Source organism: Lithobates pipiens, unplaced genomic scaffold (assembly GCF_037356315.1).
Source record: "Lithobates pipiens isolate NorthernLeopardFrog02 unplaced genomic scaffold, aLitPip1_a1.2 Scaffold_18, whole genome shotgun sequence".
Taxonomy (NCBI): Eukaryota; Metazoa; Chordata; class Amphibia; order Anura; family Ranidae; genus Lithobates; species Lithobates pipiens.
In genome coordinates, this window is record NW_027507758.1 from 123,401,715 (window position 1) to 123,424,941 (window position 23,227).

At 41.9% G+C, this 23,227-nt stretch overlaps 1 protein-coding gene across 1 annotated transcript in view; it reads left to right on the forward strand.

Annotated features, from left to right (window-relative positions):
- Positions 1-218: 218 nt before the first annotated feature.
- Positions 219-23,227, forward strand: part of PAPOLG (poly(A) polymerase gamma) — a 68,565-nt gene continuing 45,556 nt past the window's right edge. Inside the window, exons 1-6 of the mRNA XM_077486059.1 lie at positions 219-418; positions 17,267-17,425; positions 17,585-17,651; positions 21,976-22,057; positions 22,160-22,269; positions 23,050-23,103. Coding sequence (XP_077342185.1) covers positions 405-418; positions 17,267-17,425; positions 17,585-17,651; positions 21,976-22,057; positions 22,160-22,269; positions 23,050-23,103 — 486 coding nt within the window. The 5' untranslated portion in view covers positions 219-404. The remainder of the gene's footprint in view (positions 419-17,266; positions 17,426-17,584; positions 17,652-21,975; positions 22,058-22,159; positions 22,270-23,049; positions 23,104-23,227) is intronic.

A 23,227-nucleotide genomic window follows, 5' to 3' on the forward strand; every position in this document is an offset into this window, starting at 1 on the left:
TGCTGGGTCTCTGATTCCTGGTTTTGAGTGAGAAGGGGCCAGCATGAGTCAGACAACTATCATTATCAGGATTATCAACTGAGATGTCTGGAGAACATCTTCTGGTGATGTCCTCCAGTCACCGCTCATACCAGACTCCCACCACTAGAGGGCAGCTGCGCTCTTTCCTCATGAAGTCCAGTTAGCTGTATGGGCGGAAGGCTGGCGATATCCGAGGCGCAGTGCAGGCTGGGAAAGGCAGAGAGCCGCCGGGGAGTCTATGAAAGTCTGACGCCATGTTGGTAGCTTTGTGTCTCTTATAAATAAAGATCGGCGAACGGTGTATTGGATGGTTGCCTGGACTCTTTGATCTCAGGGGGTGATTGACGTGTTGGTATCTGAGTCCTGACTTCACCCGAGGAGCCATGAGAGAGTTCACGTGAGTGTGTCCGCTCTACAAGGCCCAGCCGGGCCCGACTGGGAGGGGCCCCCAATGGGGCTTGTATTCTACAGCGGCGGAGCTGTGCTCAGTCTATGGAGTGCCGGCCTCATATCAGAGGAAGACATTACATCATGTGAGGGAGAGACAGTAGATAGAAGTGTAATGGAGGGGGAGACAGTACATAGAAGTGTAATGGAGGGGGAGACAGTACATAGAAGTGTAATGGAGGGGGAGACAGTACATAGAAGTGTAATGGAGGGGGAGACGGTAGATAGAAGTGTAATGGAGGGGGAGACGGTAGATAGAAGTGTAATGGAGGGGGAGACAGTACATAGAAGTGTAATGGAGGGGGAGACAGTACATAGAAGTGTAATGGAGGGGGAGACAGTACATAGAAGTGTAATGGAGGGGGAGACAGTACATAGAAGTGTAATGGAGGGGGAGACAGTACATAGAAGTGTAATGGAGGGGGAGACAGTAGATAGAAGTGTAATGGAGGGGGAGACGGTGCGCATGGGGGGGGGGGGGGGGGGCGATGCGTGGAAGCGCATGACCCCTGTCACTTTTATTTTTGACAACTGTGTTTGTCTGATTAGGGATATTTTCTTTTCACTTCCTGTTCCGGAGCCAAAACAGGAAATGAGAGCATCCCTGGTTGGAACCAGAACAACCCCATTGCAAGATTCCCCTCTTTTCCTGCTCTGATGACAAATATGAGTTTGGGATTTCCTTTTACTTTCTATGTGATGGTAAACAAGACAAACAGAATGAATCTTCTATCATTATGCTAATGGCAAGGGACTGATGCTCTGAGTCTGGAAAAAAAAAAAAACAGAGTCATTTGGCAGTGGGGACCGTCTGTTTTAAACTCCTAAATGCCACACTACAATGCCACAGCTGCATGTTTTGAACAGAGTTTTGGATGGTTGCAGCACAGCCTCATTCACTTGAATGGCATGTGTTCGTTGGGTGGCAGTGCCAGCCAAACACAAGCAGGAATAATTCCTACTGCTGTATATGTACATCCTTGGTTGCAGCTTAAGGGGGAGCCAGTTGGACGGTAGATAGGTCAGCCCGATTTTAAGATCAGGGTAAAGGGCCAATCACAGTGGCCCTTTACCATGTGAGCTGTGTCCAATCACAACAGATCACCTGTAAACCCACTTGCTGGTTATCAGCATTCCTCACCTCATATGCAATCACAGCATGAGGAGAGCTGGTAACCGGTAATTGTGACAGGGGACTGATAATTAGGGCACTGATCATCACTGTTCTGATGATCACTGCCGCCTCATCAGCACACATCAGTGAAGGAGAAAAATTACTTATTTGCAGAATTTTATAATGGAAACAACGTATTTTTTTTTTTTCCCCCATCATTTTTGGGATATGTTTAGCCAAAAATAAAGAACCCAGTGGTGATCAAATATGACCAAAATAAAGCCTTATCTATCTGTCTCCAAAAAATGATAAAAATTGAATTTGGGTACAGCAATTCATGACCGTGCACTTGTCATTCAAAGTGCAACAGGGCTAAAAGTGTCTGGTAGGCAAGTGGTTGTAAAGATGGAAGAGGGGGGGGGTTTTATTTGTATTTTTTAACCTTCCGCAAGCAGCTTCCTTTGAGTTGAGATTCTCGCTACTTATTGGCTCAGATACAGCAGCGGGAACCATTGGCTCACACTGCTGTCAGAGCCTGTGACGGTGGGGTGGGGCTAAGCCCCATTCTGTGTGTCTCATGGACTTGGGAGCAAGAATGCACCCATAGCAAGCGGCTTGCTATGGGGGCACTCAGCAGGGGGGGAGGACCTGAGAGAAGCCTCTATTTGATCTGCAGTTGCCATGGCGCTGCACATGTGATCAGTTATGACTCCAGCCATTTGATGGTTTGACAGTTCAGTTGAAACTTACGGGAATTAAACTGTTTCCATTTACGGAATGCCTTGAATAAAACTGTTTTGGGGAACCGTTAAATCACTGGGTTTAGTTCCGCTTTAATGCGTTTTCCAACATGCATTGTAATGCATGTCATAACGTACATCAGCATGATTTGATGTGTGTCAGTCATCGCTATACATCATGAAGTATATTGACGCATTTCCATTCAATGAAAACATATTTTATTTACACATGTATTAATTACAGGTACTCTTAGCACCATCAATTCACATAGCACTTTACATGTATATTATATATTCACATCAGTCCTTGGCCTCAATGAGCTTACAGTCTAAGGTCCCTAACTCACATTTAGCCCCTGCTCACACTGAGGGCCGGTTTGAAATTGTGTGAGTTCAGATGAACTCGCACCGCACGATTTCAAACTGGTATTTCAGTCCAACTTCAGGGGGGGATTTGAAAGGCATCTGTGTGGGTTCATGCACAGATGTCTATTCAAATCGCCACAAAGTCGCCTTTTGGGAATCGGCGTGGCACCCCAAAAGTCGGCGTTGCACCTATTTGGATGGTCTTGAGTAGGCAATAGGCTATTTGACCTGTCAAATCGGCCTGATGTGAACGTGGGATAATAGACACATACTAGACCCAATTAAGACAGGAGATATTTAACCTACCAGCATGTCTTTGGAGAGTTGGTGGAAACTAGAGTATGCCTCAAGCAAAACCCTAAAAGTGATTCCAGCATCCAGAGTGCTAAAAAGGATAAAGCTTGTTGTAGGGGGGGCAGTAAAAATGGGCATTTGAGCCCCCCCCCCCTTTTTTTTTTTTTTTTTTTTCCTTGGCCACGATGCTGTGTTGGGCTGACAAAAATGATCACTGTTTTTTTTTTTTTTTTTTTTTTTTTTTTTTGGCATTGCAGCACTTGAATATGAATTGTTCAAGTGAAGGGGCTATGCCATAAGCTAAACTCAAGGCTCGCAGTTGTAATGCAGTATTCCCATTCAAGAAGTCCATTTGGCTGTCAAAAAAAAAAAAAAAAGCAGCTGTTCAGGAGGTGGCAGTGTCACCTTCTGAATGCCTGTCAATTCCACTTGTGCACCTGTTTTAAAAAGCAATCAACGCAGATCACGGTTGAAAGACCAGCGCAGGTACAGTGCCTTGAAAAAGTATTCATACCCCTTGACATTTTCCACGTTTTTGATATGTTGCAACCAAAAACCTAAATGTATTTTATTGGGTTTTGTGATAAACCAACACAAAGTGGCACATAATATTGAAATCAATACATTGTAGAACCACTTTTTTGCTGCAATTACAGCTGCAAGTCTTTTTGGGGATGTCTCTACCACAGGGCTTAACAAACCCTAGGTGCCAGGTCGCCATGGCGACCAGAAATCGCACCCTGGGCCCTAGGCTGCCACCAGCCCTTTCACTATAACTCCCGATGCCCCAGACATGCAGTGCATTAACACTGACCACCGGCCTCCTCCCTTCTCCACACTCAACGCGGCGCTTGATGCTTGCCAGAGCTGCTGAGTTTGTGAAACTGACAAGCAACTCGGAGAGGAGGATCTGTCAGATTTGAGCTTGATGTTGGGTGGGTGGGACCCAGCAGCTATCAAACACCAGCCAATGGGATCTTGGCGGGCCACTACGTGTATGTGGCTCTGCCCCTTTTTCTTAAGCAGCCCAATCATTGGCTGGAGTTTGATAGCTGCCTGCTCCCTCCCACCCCGACATTAAGCTCAATTCTGACAGTTCCTCTCTGTTACCTGTCAGTTTCACACTGAGTGCTCAGTGTGAAACCTGCCAGTTCCAAACCAGTGCCAACCAGTGTCGCCTGCCAGTGCCACCTCCTAGTTCCAAACCAGTGCCACCTGCCTAAGCCAACCAGTTCCATCTGTTGCCAGCCTTACTCTTTCTGGTCAGCCCATAACCCTGATGTAACAGCGTTACATTGGAGTTATTGACTGGGTGCTCCGTTGTGAGTTAGGGGGAGAAAATTACTGGCCTTACCCTGGGAGCTGACAATCCATACCACTCTAAAAAAAAAAAATAACTGGCACCTAACTTTTTTTAACTGACTCCTAGATTCAAAGCAAATTTGTCAAACCCTGCTCTACCAGCTTTGCACATCTAAAGTGACATTTTTGCCCATTCTACTTTGTAAAATAGCTCAAGCGCTGTCAGATTGGATGGAGAGTATCAGAACAGCAATTTTCAAGTCTTGCCACAGATTCTTAATTGGATTTAGGTCTGGACTTCGATTGGACCAGGGTGAATTTGATTTAAACCGCTAGTAAAAAGGCTTGATTTTTAAATAGACTTGATTTTAAATCATTTTTAAAGAGCAACTGTCATCTGTCTGACCCGCTGTTGACTCGCTGACAGTCCCATTCACATTAATGGGACGACTGGTGGTGAGGGAAGTGGTGGCAGCAGGTGAGTGGATGCATGCTAACAGGTGCTGCCATAATGGTTCTGAAGTGACAGGTGCTCTTTACATGTAAGGATTCATTTTTGCTGGTAGTTAGAATCTTTAATATTTGCAAACAAAATGAAGTTTTCCAATTTGGAGTAATAAGCTGTCAGGTTAGTAAAACGGCGATATCAGATTTGACATTCAATCATACAGTTTGTAGTGTACATAGATTTGCAAAACAATGGGATAAAGGAATATTCCTGACTTTGGTTTATCTCCTGGTTACTGTAACATTGAGGGTTATTTACGAAAGGCAAATCAATCCACTTTGCACTGGCTCTAAATCTAAGGGGTAGATCTGAAATGAGGGGAAGCTCTGCTGATCTTATTATCCAATCATGTGCAAGCTTATATATATATATATATATATATATATATATATATATATATATATATATATATATATATATATATATATATATATATATATATATATATATATATATATATATATATATATATATATATAATTTTTTTTTTTTTTTTTTTTTTTTTTTTTTCCTTGCCGGGCCCCTTGGATCTACAGCGACATTGTTTAACTGCATCAATGCAGTGCATGTTATCTCAGCTTGCGAAGCTTGGATTCATTGAATGAGTTTACCAAAAATTTTAAATATTGCAGAATATACAGCCTAATGCTATATAACTAAGCTACATTTCATGCTGAATAAGCTAAATTATTAACCACTTTAATACTGTGAACTTTCGAGCCTTCCTTATGGGAGATTAGGTGACGACGCAGAGTCCGCCACCTGATCCGATGATGGATGTAAAAGTAGGTTTTTCCTCTGTCACACTTTCGTATCGGATCAGGTCGGATGTCGGTGTACGTGTCACCGCTGACATCCGATGCTCCATAAAGGCCTATGGAGCATCCGTTCAGGTCCGTCTGAAAAACTGACAGGCGGACCTGAACAGATCAGCCATGTGAAAGAGGCCTATAACATTCCATTTTGGCTCTGGCTGTATATTTAGGGTTGTTGTCCTGCTGGAACATGAAACTTCACCCCAGTCTCAAGACTTTTGCAGACTCTAACAGGTTTTCTTCAAAGATTGCCCGGTATTTGGCTCCATCTATCTTCCTATCAGCTCTGACCAGCTTCCCTGTCCCTGCTAAAGAAAACCATCCCCCGTAACTTGCTGCTGCCACCACCATGTTTCACGGTGGAGATAGTATGTTTAGGGTGATGTGCAGTGTTTTCTGCCACACATAGTGTTTTTGCTTTTATGCCAAAAAGTTAAATGGTCTGACCAGAGCACCGTCTTGCTGTGTCCCCCACATGGCTTATCGCAAACGGCACTTCTTATGGCTTACTTCTTGCCACTCTTCCATAAAGGCCAGGATTTGTGCAATGCACGACTAATAGTTGTCCTGTGGACAGATTCTCCCACCTGAGCTGTGGATCTCTGCAGCTCCTCCAGAGTTATCATGGGCATCTTGGCTGTCTCTCTGATGAATACTCTACTCGCCTGGCCTGTCATTTTAGGAGGATGGCCATATTTTGGTCAGTTTGCAGTTGTGCCTTACTCTCGGATAATGGATTGCAGTGTTACTAATTAGGTGACTTCTGAAGGCAATTCGTTCCACTAGATTTTAGTTAGGGGTATCAAAGTACAGGGGGCTGAGTACAAATGCACACACTTTTCAGATATTTATTTGTAAAAATCCATTTATCATTTTCCTTCCACTTCACAATTATGTGCCACTTTGTTTTGGTCTATCAAATAAAATACATTTGTTTTTGGTTGTAACATGACTAAATGTGGACATTTTCAGGTGGTATGAATACTTTTTTTCAAGGCATTGTATAAACAAGTCCTAAAGAGGAAATCCTGTTATTGTGGCTACACACAAGGCTAGGGGTGCAACAGATCGGCACCAATCTGCGATCTGAACGGGTCACCCGCTCGGATCGGCACACGCCGCGCTCCGCGGAGCGCTCCGCGGTCTCAGCCTTAGGAAAGGCTACAACCTAGTTCCGGAGCGGCGGCCATCTTGGTACACCCATCGGCGTTTACAATGTGATCGCTCCGTGACGGAGCGATCACCTGTAAACAAACCGGCGTCATGATGAGGCCGGTTTCTCTCTCCCCTCTGTACTGATCTGTACAGTGGAGGGGAGAAATTGGAAGGCAGCCACAGCCATCCCTGCAATACATAATCTGCTAATACTTACTCTGCCAATACCCAGCCATACCCATCCATGCTCAGCCAATATTACATTGGGGGAGATGTATATTGCACTGGGGACTACATGGTGGTGGCATTTTCACAGGTTTTTGCCAATTCAATTATTTGCGGATCCGATCCGTGGCTATGATCAGAGGAACGATCCGATCCGTGAGTTTTTTTTTTTTGATCCGTTGCACCCCTACACGGGGCCATTATCTATCTGAATGATGAGCACTTTAATCAACTCGATCATAGCCACAGCTTGCTTTGCGATCAATTAAAGTGGAGTTCCACCAAAAAATTTAACTCTTGCTCAATTGTCCCCCAGCCTAATCTAGGCTTACCTATAGGTCAAAGTGGTTTGTAAGGGTTTTCAACCACTTTAATGTGCCTTTTCCTTGAGCCTTCAGCTCACATTATACAAAAAGGAAAACTGTAAGCGCAGAGATGTGTACCGCTATACATGCAACGTGACATCGCTTCCCATTTACTCAGCTGCCAATGGCGCCAGTTTTAAATATATATAGTATTCAGAATCGGCGATCTGAATACTTTGACGTGCAAAGGAGGGAGTAGAGGTCTTAGACCCACAATCCCTCCAAAAACAGTACCTGTCACCACCTATTACTGTCACAAGGGATGTTTACATTCTGTGACCACAATAAGTTATACATTTTTTATTTATTATTTTTTTTTTTTTTTAAATAAGAATTTTTGTTTAAAGCGCCCCTATTGCCACAAGCTCGCGCAGCAAAGAAAACTCATACGGAACTCGTGCCCGCATATGTAAATGTTCTTCTAATCACACATGCGAGGTATCGCTGCGATTGTCGGAGGGAGAGCAATAATTATAGCACTAGACCTCCTGTAGCTCTAACCTGGTAACCGTGAAAAAAATTGAAAGTGTCGCCTATGGAGATTTTTAGGTACTGTCATTTGTCATTCCACGAGTGCGTGCAATTTTAAAGCGTGACATGTTTGGTATCTATTTTACTCGGTGTAACATCTTTATACATTATACAAAAAAATTGGGCTAACTTTACTGTTTGTGTGTTTTTTTTTTTTTTCATGAAAGTGTCCCTTTTCCCAAAAGTTGTGTTTAAAACACTGCTGCACAAATACAGTGTGACACAATATTGCAACAATCTGCATTTTATTCTCTAGATTCTCTGCTAAAAAAAAGTTTGGTTCTAAGTAATTTTCTAGCAAAAAATACGTATTTTAACTTTTAAACACCAAATGTCAAAAATGGGCTTAGCCATGAAAGGGTTAAGTAAGATTTTAATGACACAGAAATAAATGCACTTACAGGAAGGTGAATAAAATCGGGCTCCTCTGTGCTGTGGGCACAAGGTGCAGTCCAGTGGCTGGTCCATCCTAATCCACAGGGAGATGGTTGTGGGAGACCAGATGTGCGATCTTTTCCTGTGGCCACCAGGAAGACGGCCAGGTCTGATGTGGAACACTAGCATTGACGTCGCAGGAAGTAGAACCAGGGGAAGCAACAAGGAAGGAAGTTCTAGAGAGAACATTTAGTGCACTTTCAGAAAATGCAACAAAAACGCCCAACCTAATAGAAGTCTATGGGACTGTGTATGAAACATGGTTAAAACGCACAAACCTCTGCAATAAAACAGCCGTGCACCCAATGAAACAAATGGTAAGCTGATTTCCAGAGGTGGGTTGCTCACATAAATAGTCACATGTGAGCGGGGGAGGGGAGAAGTTTGTGTCTATTTTTGAAAATCACAGATGTGTTGGACTGGAGCAGTCTATTTAAAAACTTGCATTACTCCATATAGCACCTGCATGTCCTGGGAGATGTGCATTTTGTGTGTTGGAGAAGGAAGCAATACAATGTCCGTTTACTTTGTTTTATATTCCCAAGTATTTGAATTATTTTGCTTTGGACATCTTCAGTCTTCATCTTTCTGATACATATTCCCTTTTTTCTGATGCAGTTGTCTTTTCTGCCTGTGAATTATATATTACAAGTAATGATTTATTCAAAGAAATGTCATGTCTGATTTCTTTCAAAATTATAACATGGCACACATGTATTTTAAGATCGCCTAAAAATGATCACAAAAAGTGAAGGGTGCTTTTAAAAAAATAAAATAAATCTATAATATGCTATGTAGTGCTATTAAAGGGAACCTGTGCTGAATGATAGACGGCGGCTTTAGTTCCTGACCACATTCTGGAATTGCTAGTTGCCTGGCTGCTTCTACTGACTGAGCTAGCAGGCAGATCAGGAAAGCCAGAGCAAAGTCAGCCCCTGTGTTCCTTTTGAGATATGTAGGACACGTTACTTTTTTTTTTTTTTTTTGTCTGAAACTTTTCTTTGTATAGCAATGCAGTAATTCTATGTGCTATCTTGTTTGTGTACGCCTAAAGAGTTCCAGATATGGTATTTGTACCAGTTACATTGGCCCAGTGTATAGAGAGATAGAAATTATATCTCATACCTGGCTGATGCCCCTGGAAGCTGCATATCACTGTAGTAGAAACCACCACTCCAGTGGTCTCCACTTGCTTCTGGGTCCTGTGATGAGAAGCTGGTCTCCTGCATTCTGAACACAGGCGGTCGGATTCTCTCAGTACAGGGACCAATAAGAGAATGCTTTTGCATTTTTTGTTAATTGACGGACACAGCACCTTAATCTTGACCTTAGATATAACCCTAAGGTCAAGCTTAAGGTGCTGTGTCCGTCCATGAACATCAGAGAAAAGGATTTTACGGCGAGTACAAAAATCCTATTTTTCTTATGGAAATCAAAACTTTCTCTGATAGGATGAGGTGGAGAGTGATATTGTCACCTCACCTAATTTGATCAGAGAATGCTTTTGTATCCATTCTGAAAATGAAAAGCATTCTCCTAATGGCACCCATGCTGGGCAGGCGACCTCCTGTATTTACAATGCATCACGCCCACAACTCGGCACAGGACGTGTGATATATATATATATATATATATATATATATATATATATATATATATATATATATATATATATATATATATATATATAGTAGTTTCATTGGTCCAAGCTGGAACAATGTAATGATGTAAAAACATGGCATGCATGGAATTCTTTAAACATTATTGGGGAATACAATGGAGCTGCTGTGCCACTCTTGTGGTGGTGTTCACTCTTGTTGTGCTGCGCCAAATTCGTGAAACCTTTTGTGACACTTTGTTCTGACAGTAACCAGCACCTAATTCAGGTAATTCTAAAATGCACCACTGTAGCTCAATGCCTGCGCCCAATCCATAATAAAATACTGACCGTTCATATCTTATGAAAGTGAAGCTAATTAAGACGGACTCTTTTGGTGTACAGAGAGAAACCCTGGTGCAGACGGATCTTGTAAAAGTGGCCCAGCGTACATTAAATTCAAGTAAAATTTATACATGGGTAAATTAATTTTGGCGCAGCTGCTCCACTTTGAGAACACAAGAATAACCTGTCTGCACCCATGTTTTTGCATCCAGGGTGTACCGTGTTTGGTACTAGTATAACAGTAGATTAATTATCAGCACCTCGGTGGAATGTGGCAGTATCTGGCCATTTGTATGGGATGTAGAGGACTCCCTTTACTAGCTACTTGACATATTGAAAGTGTATTCCAATTTCTGTTTTGATTCCCATATAAAGCTGAACTCTTGCAGAAAATTACAAGCTCCTCTCCTTTACTGAAATTGCTTACTCTGATTTGGTAGCGTACTTTGATCTACTCGGTGTGCATTAGATACTACAGCAAGTCAGATTGAGCCCTCCTTATTTCCTGTATGGAGAACTTCCAGCATCAGGTCTTTCTTCCCCAGCCTGACTGTCCCTGGCCAATTTCTTTCATTCTTTGGATTTCAGCCCATGGAGGCTTGGGATCACATGTAGGTGTTATTTAGACTGGTGTTCATGCACATGCAGTCTGCTTAAGAATGCCCATTTCTCCAGACTAAAGCCTCATACACACAATTGGATTTTCGTCCGGGTATTGTGTGATGACAGACTGCCTAAAATCCGACCGTTGGTATGCTCCATCAGACACTTGTTGGCCAACTTTCCACCAACAAATGTTGGAGGGCAGGCAAGTACATTTTCGGGGAGCAGCGGTGCGTTGTCAGATTTTTATCAATCGTGAGTTGCACAAAAGTCCAAAGTAAAAATGTGCATGCTCGGAATCAATGCTCACCAAACACGACCTTAGCAGAAGGTGCCCAAAGGGTGGTGCTCAAGAGCTGAAATTCCTCGTAGTACGTCTCTACGTTGGTGTTTGTTGGCAGACAATTGTGTGCCTTTTAGTATGCAAGACAAAATCCAGGCACACTCCCTTTGGACAAATGATGCTTGGGCAACAATTCGATCGTGTGCACGAGGCTTTAGGCCCCTTTCACATGATCGGCCAGCAAAGATCCACCTGTTTGTTTTTCAGATGGATTTGAGCGGGGCTACCCATTGACTTGTATGGGCAGGCGTGTGTCGTGGATATGTGTCCGCTGACGTCTGCCAACCGATCTGTCAAGATCCTCTGGAAACGGACGAATTGGGATATGTTCGCCCTCCATCCATCTGATTGGATGAAACCGAATGTTGGGCAATTTTAATTTTGCTCTTCCCATAGAGAACAGCGGGGCTCTAACAGGTCTGCCCCTGCACAGTGAGCAGAGACAGAACCTGTCATCTGCATGCTCAGCGGGGATGAACGGAGCGATCCCCTGCTGAGCTAGTGTAGTCTGCTGAGCGGCTCCACCCTGTGTGAGAGGGGCATTAGACTTGCCCATCAAAGAATTTAGACATTTCCACACTTTCTGCAAACCCACTGCTTGCATCAGGGCTGAGGGCTCTTAAGTTATAAGACAGGGGCCCCTGATGTGTTCAGGAAGATGTATGGCACCCTGCCAGCCATGCTGTGCCTGCATTGTGTAAAGGCTGCATATTAATGCAACCCCATTAGTGGTGAAGTGAATGCCGGTCTCAACCAGGGCTCCTGCCAGGTATTGCCCCTAATGCATTACCAAAAGAGTCGGCACTGACCAACACACTGATATATATATATATATATATATATATATATATATATATATATATATATATATATATTTTTTTTTTTTTAATTTGAATATCGTGCAAAAGTTAATTTATTTCACTAATGCAGGGATATGCAATTAGCGGACCTCCAACTGTTGCAGAACTACAAGTCCCATGAGGCATAACAATACTGACAACCACAAGCATGACACCCAGAGGCAGAGGCATGATCGGACTTGTAGTTTTGCAACAGCTGGAGGTCCACTAATTGCATATCCCTGCACTAATGCAACTTAAAAGGTGAAACTGAGACTCATTACATGCAAAGCAAGATAGTTCAAGCCTTGATTTGTCAGATTTGTGGTGATTGTGGATTTTCATGAGCCATAATCTCAGAAAATTTGAATATTACATGCAATCGATAAAATAAGGATTGTACATAGAACAAGATCGGACCTCTCAATGCGGCGTGGCATGGAAGCTATCAGCCTGTGGCACTGCTGAGGTGTTATGGAAGCCCAGGTTGCTTTGATAGCGGCCTTCAGATTTCCTGCATTGTTTTGGTCTCGGGTCTCGTCTTTCTCTTGGGGTTCAGGTCAGGCAAGTTTGCTGGCCAATCAAGCACAGTAATTGAATCAGGTTTTGTTGCTTTGGCAGCGTGGGCAGGTGCCAAGCCCTGCTGGAAAATGAAGTCTGCATCCCCACAGATCTCATCTGTGGAAGGAAACGAAGTACTCCCAAATCTCCTGGTAGACAGTTGCGTTTACTCTGGACTTAATGAAGCACAGTGGACCAACACTAGCAGATGACACGGCTCCCCAAAACAACAGATTGTGGAAACTTCGCACTGGACTCCAAGCATCTTTCAGTGTGTGCCTCTCCATTCTTCCTCCATGCTCTGGGTCCTTAGTTTCCAAATGAGATGCAAAATTTGCTCTTATCAGAAAAGAGGATTTTGGACCACTGAGCAACAGACCAGGTCTGTTTTTCTTTAGCCCAGGCAAGACGCTTCTGATGTTTGTTGTTCAGGGGTGACTTGACAAGAGGAGGAATACGACATTTGAAGCCCATGTCCAGGTTCCGTCTGTCTGTGTTGGCTCTTCATGCGCTGACTCCAGCCTCAGTCCACTCCTTGTGAAAGTCCCCAACACTTTTTTGAATGGCCTTTTCCTGACAATCCTCTTGGCTGCGGTCCTCCCTGCTGCTTGTGCACCTTTTTTTCTTCCACACTTTTCCCTTCCACATAACTTTCTATGAATGTGCTTTCATACAGCACCTTGGAAACATCCAATCCAACGTCTTTTGCAATTGCCTCTTTGAGGCGTTCCCTCCTTATGGAGGGTTTCAATGATGCTTTTCTGCACATCTGTCAGGTCAGCAGTCTTTTCCACAATTGTGGTTCCTACTGAACCAGAGAGACCATTTAAAGGCTCAGGAACCCTTTGCAGGTGTTATGGCTTAACTAGCTGATTAGAGTTGGACACTTTGAGCCTAGAATTTTGCACCTTTTCACAATATTCAAATTTTCTGAGATTGTGGATTTGGGGTTTTCATGAGCTGTAGTAATCATAATAATCACAATTATGACAAATCATGGCTTGAAAGGTCTTGCTTTGCATGTAATGCATCTATCTTATAGCTCACTTTTTTTTTTTTTTTTTTTTTTTTTTTGTAAACCCTTTACAACCACTTTCAACCTACAGGTAAGCCTAGATTATCCACTTCAGCCCCAGACCAATTAACAGCCTAAAGACCAGAGGCCTTTTTACAATTTTGCACTGCTTTAACTGGTAATTGCGCGGTCATGCAATGTTGTATCCAAACGAAATTTGCGTCCTTTTCTTCCCACAAATAGCTTTCTTTTGATGGTATTTGATTGCCTCTGCGATTTTTATTTTTTGCGATATAAATGGAAAGACCGAAAATTTTGAGGGGGGAAAAAATATATTTTGTTATAAGAAAAATCGAATAAACTCAATTTTAGTCATACATTTAGGGCAAAATTTATTCAGCCACATGTCTTTAGTAAAAAAAAAAATGTCAAGCGTATATTTATTGGTTTGCGCAAAAGTTATAGCGTCTACAAACTAGAGTACATTTTCTGGAATTTACACAGCTTTTAATTTATGACTGCCTATCTCATTTCTTGAGGTGCTAAAATGGCAGGGCAGTACAACCCCCCCCAATGACCCCATTTTGGAAAGTAGACACCCCAAGGAAGTTGCTGAGGGGCATGTTGAGCCCATTGAATTTTTTATTTTTTTGTCCCGAGTGATTGAATGACACACACAAAAAAAAAAATTATAAAAAGTTGTCACTAAATGATATATTGCTCACACATGCCATAGTTATATGTGGAATTGCACCCCAAAATATATTCTGCTGCTTCTCCTGAGTACAGGGATACCACATGTGGGACTTTTTGGGAGTCTAACCGCGTACGGCACCCCGAAATCCAATCACTGCCTTCAGGATTTCTAAGGGTGCAAATTTTTGTTTTCACTCCTCACTACCTATCACAGTTTCGAAGGCCATAAAATGCCAAAATAGCACAAACCTCCCCCCCCCCCCCCCCCTCATGACCTAATTTTGGAAAGTAGACACCCCAAGCTATTTGCTGAGAGGCATGTTGAGTCCATGAAATATTTTATATTTTGCCACAAGTTGCAGGAATATTGCAATTCTTTTTTTTTTTTTTTTTTTTTTTTTTGCACAAAGTTGTCACTAAATGATACATTGCTCACACATGCTATGGGCATAAGTGAATTTACACCCCAAAATAAATTCTGCTGCTTCTCCCGAGTATGGGGATACCACATGTGGGACTTTTTGGGAGTCTAGCCACGTACTGGACCCCGAAAACCAAGCACGCCTTCAGGATTTAAATATAAAACGCTACAAAAAAAAAACTGTTAGCGATCGCAGGGATCAGGCCTGACTCTGCGATCGCTGCAGTTATGTGTTTAGTGTTTGTAAGTGACGGTGATCGATACTACACTTGGGTGGGCTGGGTGGAGGGGCAAAACGCAGGTGCCAGCAGGTATCTGGGCTGATCCCGCTAACAATGCAGTTTTTTGGAACCCTAAACTGCTGGGGACGCTAGTATAGATCAGATATTGATCTGTTCAGATTCTATACCACTACAGGAGGTTTATGCTTTGCGCGTGGGTGTTAGCGGTACTGGCACTAACCTAGGGCTGCCTGGGGCGATGCAGACCCTGACCCTAAAACCTAATTGATATCATGGCCGGGTGATCAGGGGGTTAAACCTTTATTGGGTAATAAATGGTGGGTTCCCTGATGCTATAAAAAGCAAACTAACCAGAGTCACCCGTAACACTTATACGGTGATCAGTGGTGAAAGGGTTAACTAGGGGCAATCAGGGGGTTAAAATCTTTATTAGGTAGTGAATGGGGGTCCCTGGCGCTATATAAAAATCTGACGGGGAACCTAAATAACTAACTGGCTAACCAGCATCACCAGTGGCACTTATACGGTGATCCCTGGTGAAAGGGTTAACTCTTGGGGCAATCGGGGAGTTAAAACCATTATTGGGTAGTATATCGGGGTACCTAGCGCTATAAAAACCTGGTGGTGAACCTAAAAAAATAACTAGCTACCTAGTGACACTAATGCAGCGATCAGAAAAATGATCGCTTAGTGACACTGGCAAAAGGTGGTGAAAGGGTTAACTCTAGGGGCAATCAGGGGGTTAAACCTTTATTGGGGGGTGGTAGGGGCTACCCTGGACCTAACACTAACTGCCCTGACAGTTTTTACTTTTACAACTGACACTGAATGCAGTGATCAGAAAATAAATGATCACTGCAATCAGTGACACTGTGACTTGGAGGGAGAGGGTGGGGCCATCGGTGGGGGGGGGGTTTGTGTGCCTGTGTACCTACATGTTAGTGTAGTGTTGATGCACACTTACTTTCACTCTTCTCCTCGTAGTCCGGTCAAAAAGACCGCCCCGAGGAGAATGACATCACTTCCTCCCTGCCTGTATTTACTATACACAGCGAGGGAAGCTTCTCATTCGTCAGGAGCGATCGAGAGGGGGTGGCCAGAGTCCAATGGCCATTTCCTCATCCCGGATTGCTCCTGAAGCGAAACCCGATCAGACCCCCACCCGCTGGAAGGCAAGCACGTACATGTAGTACGTGCTTGTGCCTGTACATGCCATTGTGATGACGTACATTGGCATGCGGCGGTCCTTAAGTGGTTAAGGCTTACCTGTAGGTGCTTGAAATATCTCCCAGACCTGCACGGTGTAGGAGATATTTGCAAATCGCTGTACGGCGATTTCTTCTGTGCATGCGCTGGAGTTAGAAAGGGCACACTACAGTTTCTAGCTTGGGTCATGCCGTTAAAGGCGGCACTCTCACACATGCGTGGGAGTGACGTCAAGCAACTCCGGCCAGTCAGAGCCGGAGTTCACGGCCCTATTATGCATAGTAGCCCATTATGCTTTACCTTTGCAGGGAAACAAAGGGGAAGTAACACCCATCAGGGTTTACTTCTTCCTCTTTAAGTTGCATTAGTGAAATAAATGAACGTTTTCACAATATTCTAATGTTTTGTGTGTGTGTGTGTTTGGGGAAAAAAAAAACATCCTAAAATGCAAACCCCTCACCATAAAAATGATATAAACCATACAAATGTTTAAGTGTAATCAACATTGTAAAAAGGTACAGAGTGCAGCTTGTGAGCCATAGAAAACAACGGTTATAACAAAGATCAATGAATATGGCTTAGTATAAGCTAGGTTTACAGTAACCATACATATATTATAAACTACAAGGATGCTCACCCCAATTATTAATAATATAATTTATGGTAGAATATAGGGGTTACATTTTATTATGAAATTTGCACTGTATTTCTTTCACTCTCAGCACCAGTTCAGATCCAGTCCTTTCTTCCATACACTTCATCACAAATCTAATACCAGGTACACTACACTTGAAACTCTAAGACTAACACTTGTCAAAGGTCACATTACCTCTATGCGTAGGTGTTGTTGTATTCCAAACAACTTTGTTAGATAACCTCCACTTTTTTGGTACCTGTGTCAGATCTCTGCTCCCCCTTGCCTTTCCTTTCATTTCCTCCCCTTCTTTATATAAGCAGATTAAACTCCTGCTTTAATATACCATGTCAGTTGGAAATGCATAGAATTGCTTGAGGCATGGTAAATAAACCGTAAATTCTATAAATTTTTTTTTTTTTTTTTTTTTTTCCCTTCTCTGCCAGGAATGACCACCAAGAGGTTCAATCTCAAAAATGTTATGGCATCACCTCCCCAATTAGTTGGGCTGGTCCCAAAGAAAGCGATCACATCTACACTGAGAAGCTGATTGAGGCCTTGCAGCCTTTTGGAATATTTGAAGACGATGAGGAGCTCAGTCACAGGTTAGAACTCTTCAAGCCCAAGTGACCCCGAGAAGCCAAGTTTGCTTAACAGGCAGCTTGAAATTTGTTTCCATTTTGTGAAATGTTGTGAACAATGTACACAAAGGCTTGCGTTGTGCATTCAGGGCTAATAATTGTCTTGTCTTTTTCCTTTTTCAGAATGTTTGTATTGGGAAAACTTAACAACTTGGTCAAAGAATGGATTGCAGAACTAGGAGAAATTAAGGTAACCGTATTAAGGGGGGGGGGGGGGCTTCACCCATAGTTTTTTTATTTTTTTGTTCCTCTTATGACAACACAAAGTAACACCACTCTGAACTACGATATCTGAAAAGCAGATAATTGGTAACTTCGGCACACCCAAAATCCAGGTGCTCTGAGGCTCAAGATCTCCTTACATCCAAACAGGCAAACTTGAAAATAACTGGAGAAAAGCTGGCACTCTGGATATATCATCTGTGGTCTTTATTCTATCCTGACAAGTATAAAAAGGACAAGCGGACGCATTTGGCTTGTTCACAGCTCTGAGCTGAGCTTTATACTTGTCATGATACAATAAAGACCACAGATGATGTATCCAGAGTGCCGGCTTTTCTTCAGTTATCCTCTTATGGGCATATGCAGTGCGAAATAGATATTGTCTATTTATTTTTTATTTCTTAATGCAGTTTGCCAGCACTTCCTGTTCCCTCTGCCTAGGTAATTAGATCATTGAGCAATTCCCTGGGATATCAACCTCAATCCCAGGAGTCTTCGGGTAGCCAAAGGCTTCATGTACACACAACCTAGGTCAGTGATGGCGAACCTTGGCACCCCAGATGTTTTCGAACTACATTCCCCATGATGCTCAACTACACTGCAGAGTGCATGAGCATCATGGGAAATGTAGTTCCAAAACATCTGGGGTGCCAAGGTTCGCCATCACTGGCCTAGGTTGACCGTGGCAATGCAGCGGTTTGCAGAGGAAGGCTGTTAAAACGTTCCTATACTGAACGTGTTCGTGTTCAGGAAAGGGAGGTTGACCCTCCCTTAACCTCCAGCAGCTTTTAAACTCTCATAAAAAAAAAACTGTGTACATGGACACAGGCTTTTATGGAGTTAAGTTTAGAAGCTTTGGCAAAAAACTGAAAGTTCGATTTGGGAGGTGCATGCTGGGTAAACCAGCTGCACTACATCCCAGAACTCGCTGGCAACTGCCTCAGATGACCTCGCCTAAGAAGGCATCATCCAGCATTTCATCAGGAACAAGCAAACTGGAGATTTGGCAAGTAAACAGTTCAAGCAAAATATTGACAATATCCAAATTTAAAAAAAAGTGTTTTTAAGGAGCATAGGGATGGTTTTTACTGCTTTTTTTTATTTATTTATTTTTTTTGTCAAAATACTCAACTTTCTAGGTATATGGCTAGATGGACCGTTCACCACATAGTGAACCAACCTTCCCACCACAAATCTGTAATCCTGTTAGACACCTCTGCCAAACACTAAGCAAAATGTTGCCCTTTATTTGACTAATCCAAGTATTTGAGCTTGCCACTGAGAGCAGATTACAGATGTGGTCATCTCTTGGTTACATATAATGTGTATGTATATCTATATATCTCTTTCTCTATCTCTCCCGATTAGAGGTCGACCGATATATCGGCCGATATTTGCCGTTTTTTAAATCGGCATCGGCCGATTTGTGCTGATAAAAAGCCGATTTAGAACTACAGCGGGACTTTGAAATGACTTCTGTATAGAATGGTCTAAGTTGACTGAATCGTCATAGCAACCCTTTCCTCCACTCTGGGCAGGCTGCCAAGAAAAGAACAGAAAGATACAATGTTTACACTTGAATGAATTAAGTCATCTCTGTGTGTAGAAGTTCTCAGTTTAACCATTTAAAGACTAAATCTTTTCTGACACTTGTTGCTTACAAGTAAAAAATCCTGTATTTTCTGCCAGAAAATCACTTAGACCCCCCAAAAATTATATATATTTTTTTAGCAGAGATCCTAGGGAATAAAATAGCGGTTGTTGCAATATTTTATGTCACACGGCATTTGCACAGAGGTCTTTCAAATGCATTTTTTTGGGAAAAAAATACACCATTTAAAAAATAAAAATAAAATAAAAACAGTAAAGTTAGCCCATTTTTTTTTGTCCAAAAGCTTTGACTACCCGTTTTTATTTAATATATATATATATATATATATATATATATATATATATATATATATATATATATATATATATATATATATATATATATATATATATATTTTTATTTTATTTTTTTATCTTAATCATACATACAAGTAAACTGATTGGAGGTTTGTTTTGTTTAATAAATGTTTAAGTGTAAGAAATTTTCTGTATCACGTATGAAGGCCGCTTTCACACTGGAGCGGGCAGGCGTTGATGGTAAAACGCAAGTTTTAGCGGCTCTTTACCATCATTTTAGCAGTGCTATTTGGCTGCTGGTGGGGCACATATAACCCAGCTAGCGGCCAAGGAAGAGGTTAAATGCGCCCATGAAGCACCGCTGCCAAATCGCATTGCATGCGCTTCGGCAGTGGTGCCGATTCATATCAATGGGCAGGAGTGGTGGATGAGCGGTATACACCACTCCAAACGTGCTGCTTGCAGGACTTTTTTTTTTAAGATCCTGCCAGTGCATCGCCTCAGTGTGAAAGCACTCTGTCTTTCACACAGACCGCAGGGGAGCCATTTTACAGGCACTTTACAGGTGCTATTTTTAGCCCAAAAGCGCCTTAAAAAACACCCCAGTGGGAAAGGTGTGTTAGATCAAGGGGGATTAAAAATAAATAAAATAAAATCGGCCTAACATATCGGCCCAAAAAAATCGGCATCATATATCGGCTATCGGCCGCCATGATTTCTAAATATCGGCATCGGCCAGAGAAAAACCCATATCGGTCGACCTCTACTCCCGATCACACACACACCCCTGTTAAAATGTCAGGCTTCTGTGGTGGTAAAAAAAAGACAAAAAAACAAACATAAATTCTTTCAGAACTTTTTTTTTTTTTTTTTTTTTTTTTTTTTTTTTTACTGTGACCTATAAACTGTACAACTCGGTTGAACAACAAACGGAAATCTTTTAGGTGAAGGGAAGTAAAAATAAAATGTATGGTTGCATAACTGTGCACACCCATTCAACTAATGCTTTGTTAAAGCACCTTTTTTTTGATTTTATTACAGCACTCATTCTTTTTAGGGTATGTCTTCTTTGCAAAAAGGCATCTCCTGTGCACAGCCCTCTTCTGATCACCCTACAGATTTTAATTTGGCTTCAGGTCTGAGCTCTGGCTGGGCCATTCCAAAACTTTAATCTTTTGGTGAAGCCATTCCCTTGTTGATTTGGATGTTTGCTTTGGGTCATTGTCACGCTGAAAGATGAAGATCCTCTTCATGTTCAGCTTTCTAGCAGAAGCCTGAAGATTTTGTGCCCATATTGACTGGTATTTGGAACTGTTCATAATTCCCTCTACCATGACTAAGGCCCCTGTTCTAGCTGAAGAGAAACATAAATATTTCATAAACTTTGAGGGACGTCCAGTTCTTGGTAATGTCACGATTATGACATATTTTCTTCACTTGATGACTGTCTTCACTCTGCTCCATGCCTTGGAAATTCTTTTGTACCCTTCTCCTGACTGATACCTTTTAACAATGAAATCCCTCTGATGCTTGGAAAGTTCTCTGCAGGCTTTGGCTTTTGCTGTGATGAGACTAAGAAAATGTCAGGAAAGACCTATTGGAACAGCTGCACTTTATTTGGGGTTAATCAGAGGCACTTTAAGTGATGGCTGGTGTGTACTGACTCTAATGCTACTGCATTATGCGATTGCATTATTTTAGTGTATTTATTTTTGCACCGCTGGTGGGAAAGGGACTTACTAAAGTGCTTTCACACAACTTTGACATTTTAACAGGGGTGTGTAGACTTTTTATAGTGTGTGTGGATATAGATATAGATATTTTTAAATGGGCCCCTTTTACTGGGTGGGTCTGTCGGCGCGGAATCCACCTGCTCAGAAGGCAAATCCGTGTCCGCTCTCCTCTATGGGACTGCATTCCTGTTTCCATCTGAATATATCGCCATACGTCTTTTTTTTCCCCCCCCCAACAGCTTTTGTCGGATCGGATGCCCGGCAAGTGTCAGCGGACACATCTGCTGGCATTCGCCCCATAGAGCACAATGGGTAGCCCAATCGGGTCTGCCTGTCCACTGGTGTGAAAGGGGCCTCACTAAAGTGCTTTCGCACAACTCCTCAGTTCCATCGTAAAAACACTGACGTAAAATGATTCATGGTTTTATTTTCTTTATTGCCTTTATCTTCAGTTGTTTAGATCAGTACCCATCAGTTTCACATGTCAATTTTAGTTGTAGAAGAGAATAGTCCTAGGTGAGAAAAAGCATGAAAACAAGTTTCTTGCCTATAAACAGACCTACACGGAATGAATGTCATAATTTTACATTGGTTTTATGCCAGCAAAAATGACTTTTTTTTTTTTTTTTTTTTTTTTTTTTTTTTTTTCAGAGCCTTCCACCCACTGTAATATCCTCAGCTGGAGGCAAAATCTTCACATTTGGATCTTATCGGCTTGGAGTTCACACTAAAGGTTTGCTGACATCTTCTCCTGTTGGTTGTGTACTCCTATATGTAGATTTTTGACACTTATAATAAATGCCTTGTTTTTTTTTTTTTTTTCTTTTTTTTAAAGGTTCTGATATTGATGCTCTGTGTGTTGCTCCGAGGCATGTTGAGCGATCAGATTTCTTTCAATCATTTGTTGAAAAACTAAAGCTCCAGGATGGGATAAGGGATGTCCGGGTATGTGGATGCGTTATATGTCGGATTGCTATATTCCATGCAGCCTACTTGCCTATTGGAAAAGCAGAAAGTTAAAGGCTCAGTAGTCAGTTCAAACTTGTTCCTCCTTTTGACTAGATATTCTAATTTCTGCGTAGTTTTGTGTAAATTCTGTAAACGTACTGACCTGATATAATATATTCTAAAATTAGTACAAACCCTTTTATTAAACACCTTTTTATTCTACAGTTTAGAGGGTGTCCTTTTAAGCGAAATGAACAATAGTGTCAGTGTTGGCTTTTCAGGCTTCCTCTTTTTCTATAGGAAATAAAACAGACTCAAGGGTTTTAGTTGTATCATCAGAGTGGTACTGTGTATACAAAAGAAAATGCAAAATGTCCCGTCCCAATATAATTGCAAGACAAAATGTGAAATGGATGATGGACTTTATAGACCACAATAGCATTAAAATTCAATAAGCTTTATTACAAAAGCTACAAATTAACAATAATACGTTTTCTATTCATAATACAGCAATATTGCCTTAAAACCTATCACACCACCTATTCTACCAATAGCATTAGACTATTCATCAAAAAACCCACAGAACTAGGTCCATTGGTATTGTTGCATCAGATGTGGCGTCCAACACCTGGCTAAGTAACGCCTCTGTACTCTTTGGTCATGAAATATGCTTAGTCTTTCTGCTATTCAAAGTAATAAATTCCTGTACTAAAATGCATTAAATTAGTGGTGATGGGTTTCATTTTTTTACATGGAAGTTTAATATTATTTTTTTAGGCCGTGGAAGATGCTTTTGTACCCGTTATAAAATTTGAGTTCTTGAAGATAGAGGTATGTGGCCCCGTGTAAATTGTTCTATCATTTCGTAAATGAGTACTGTTTAACATCGGATCCTTCTCCCTCCCTTCCCTCACCCCCTTTTTATTGTATTTTTCTGGTATAAGTAGGTGAAATC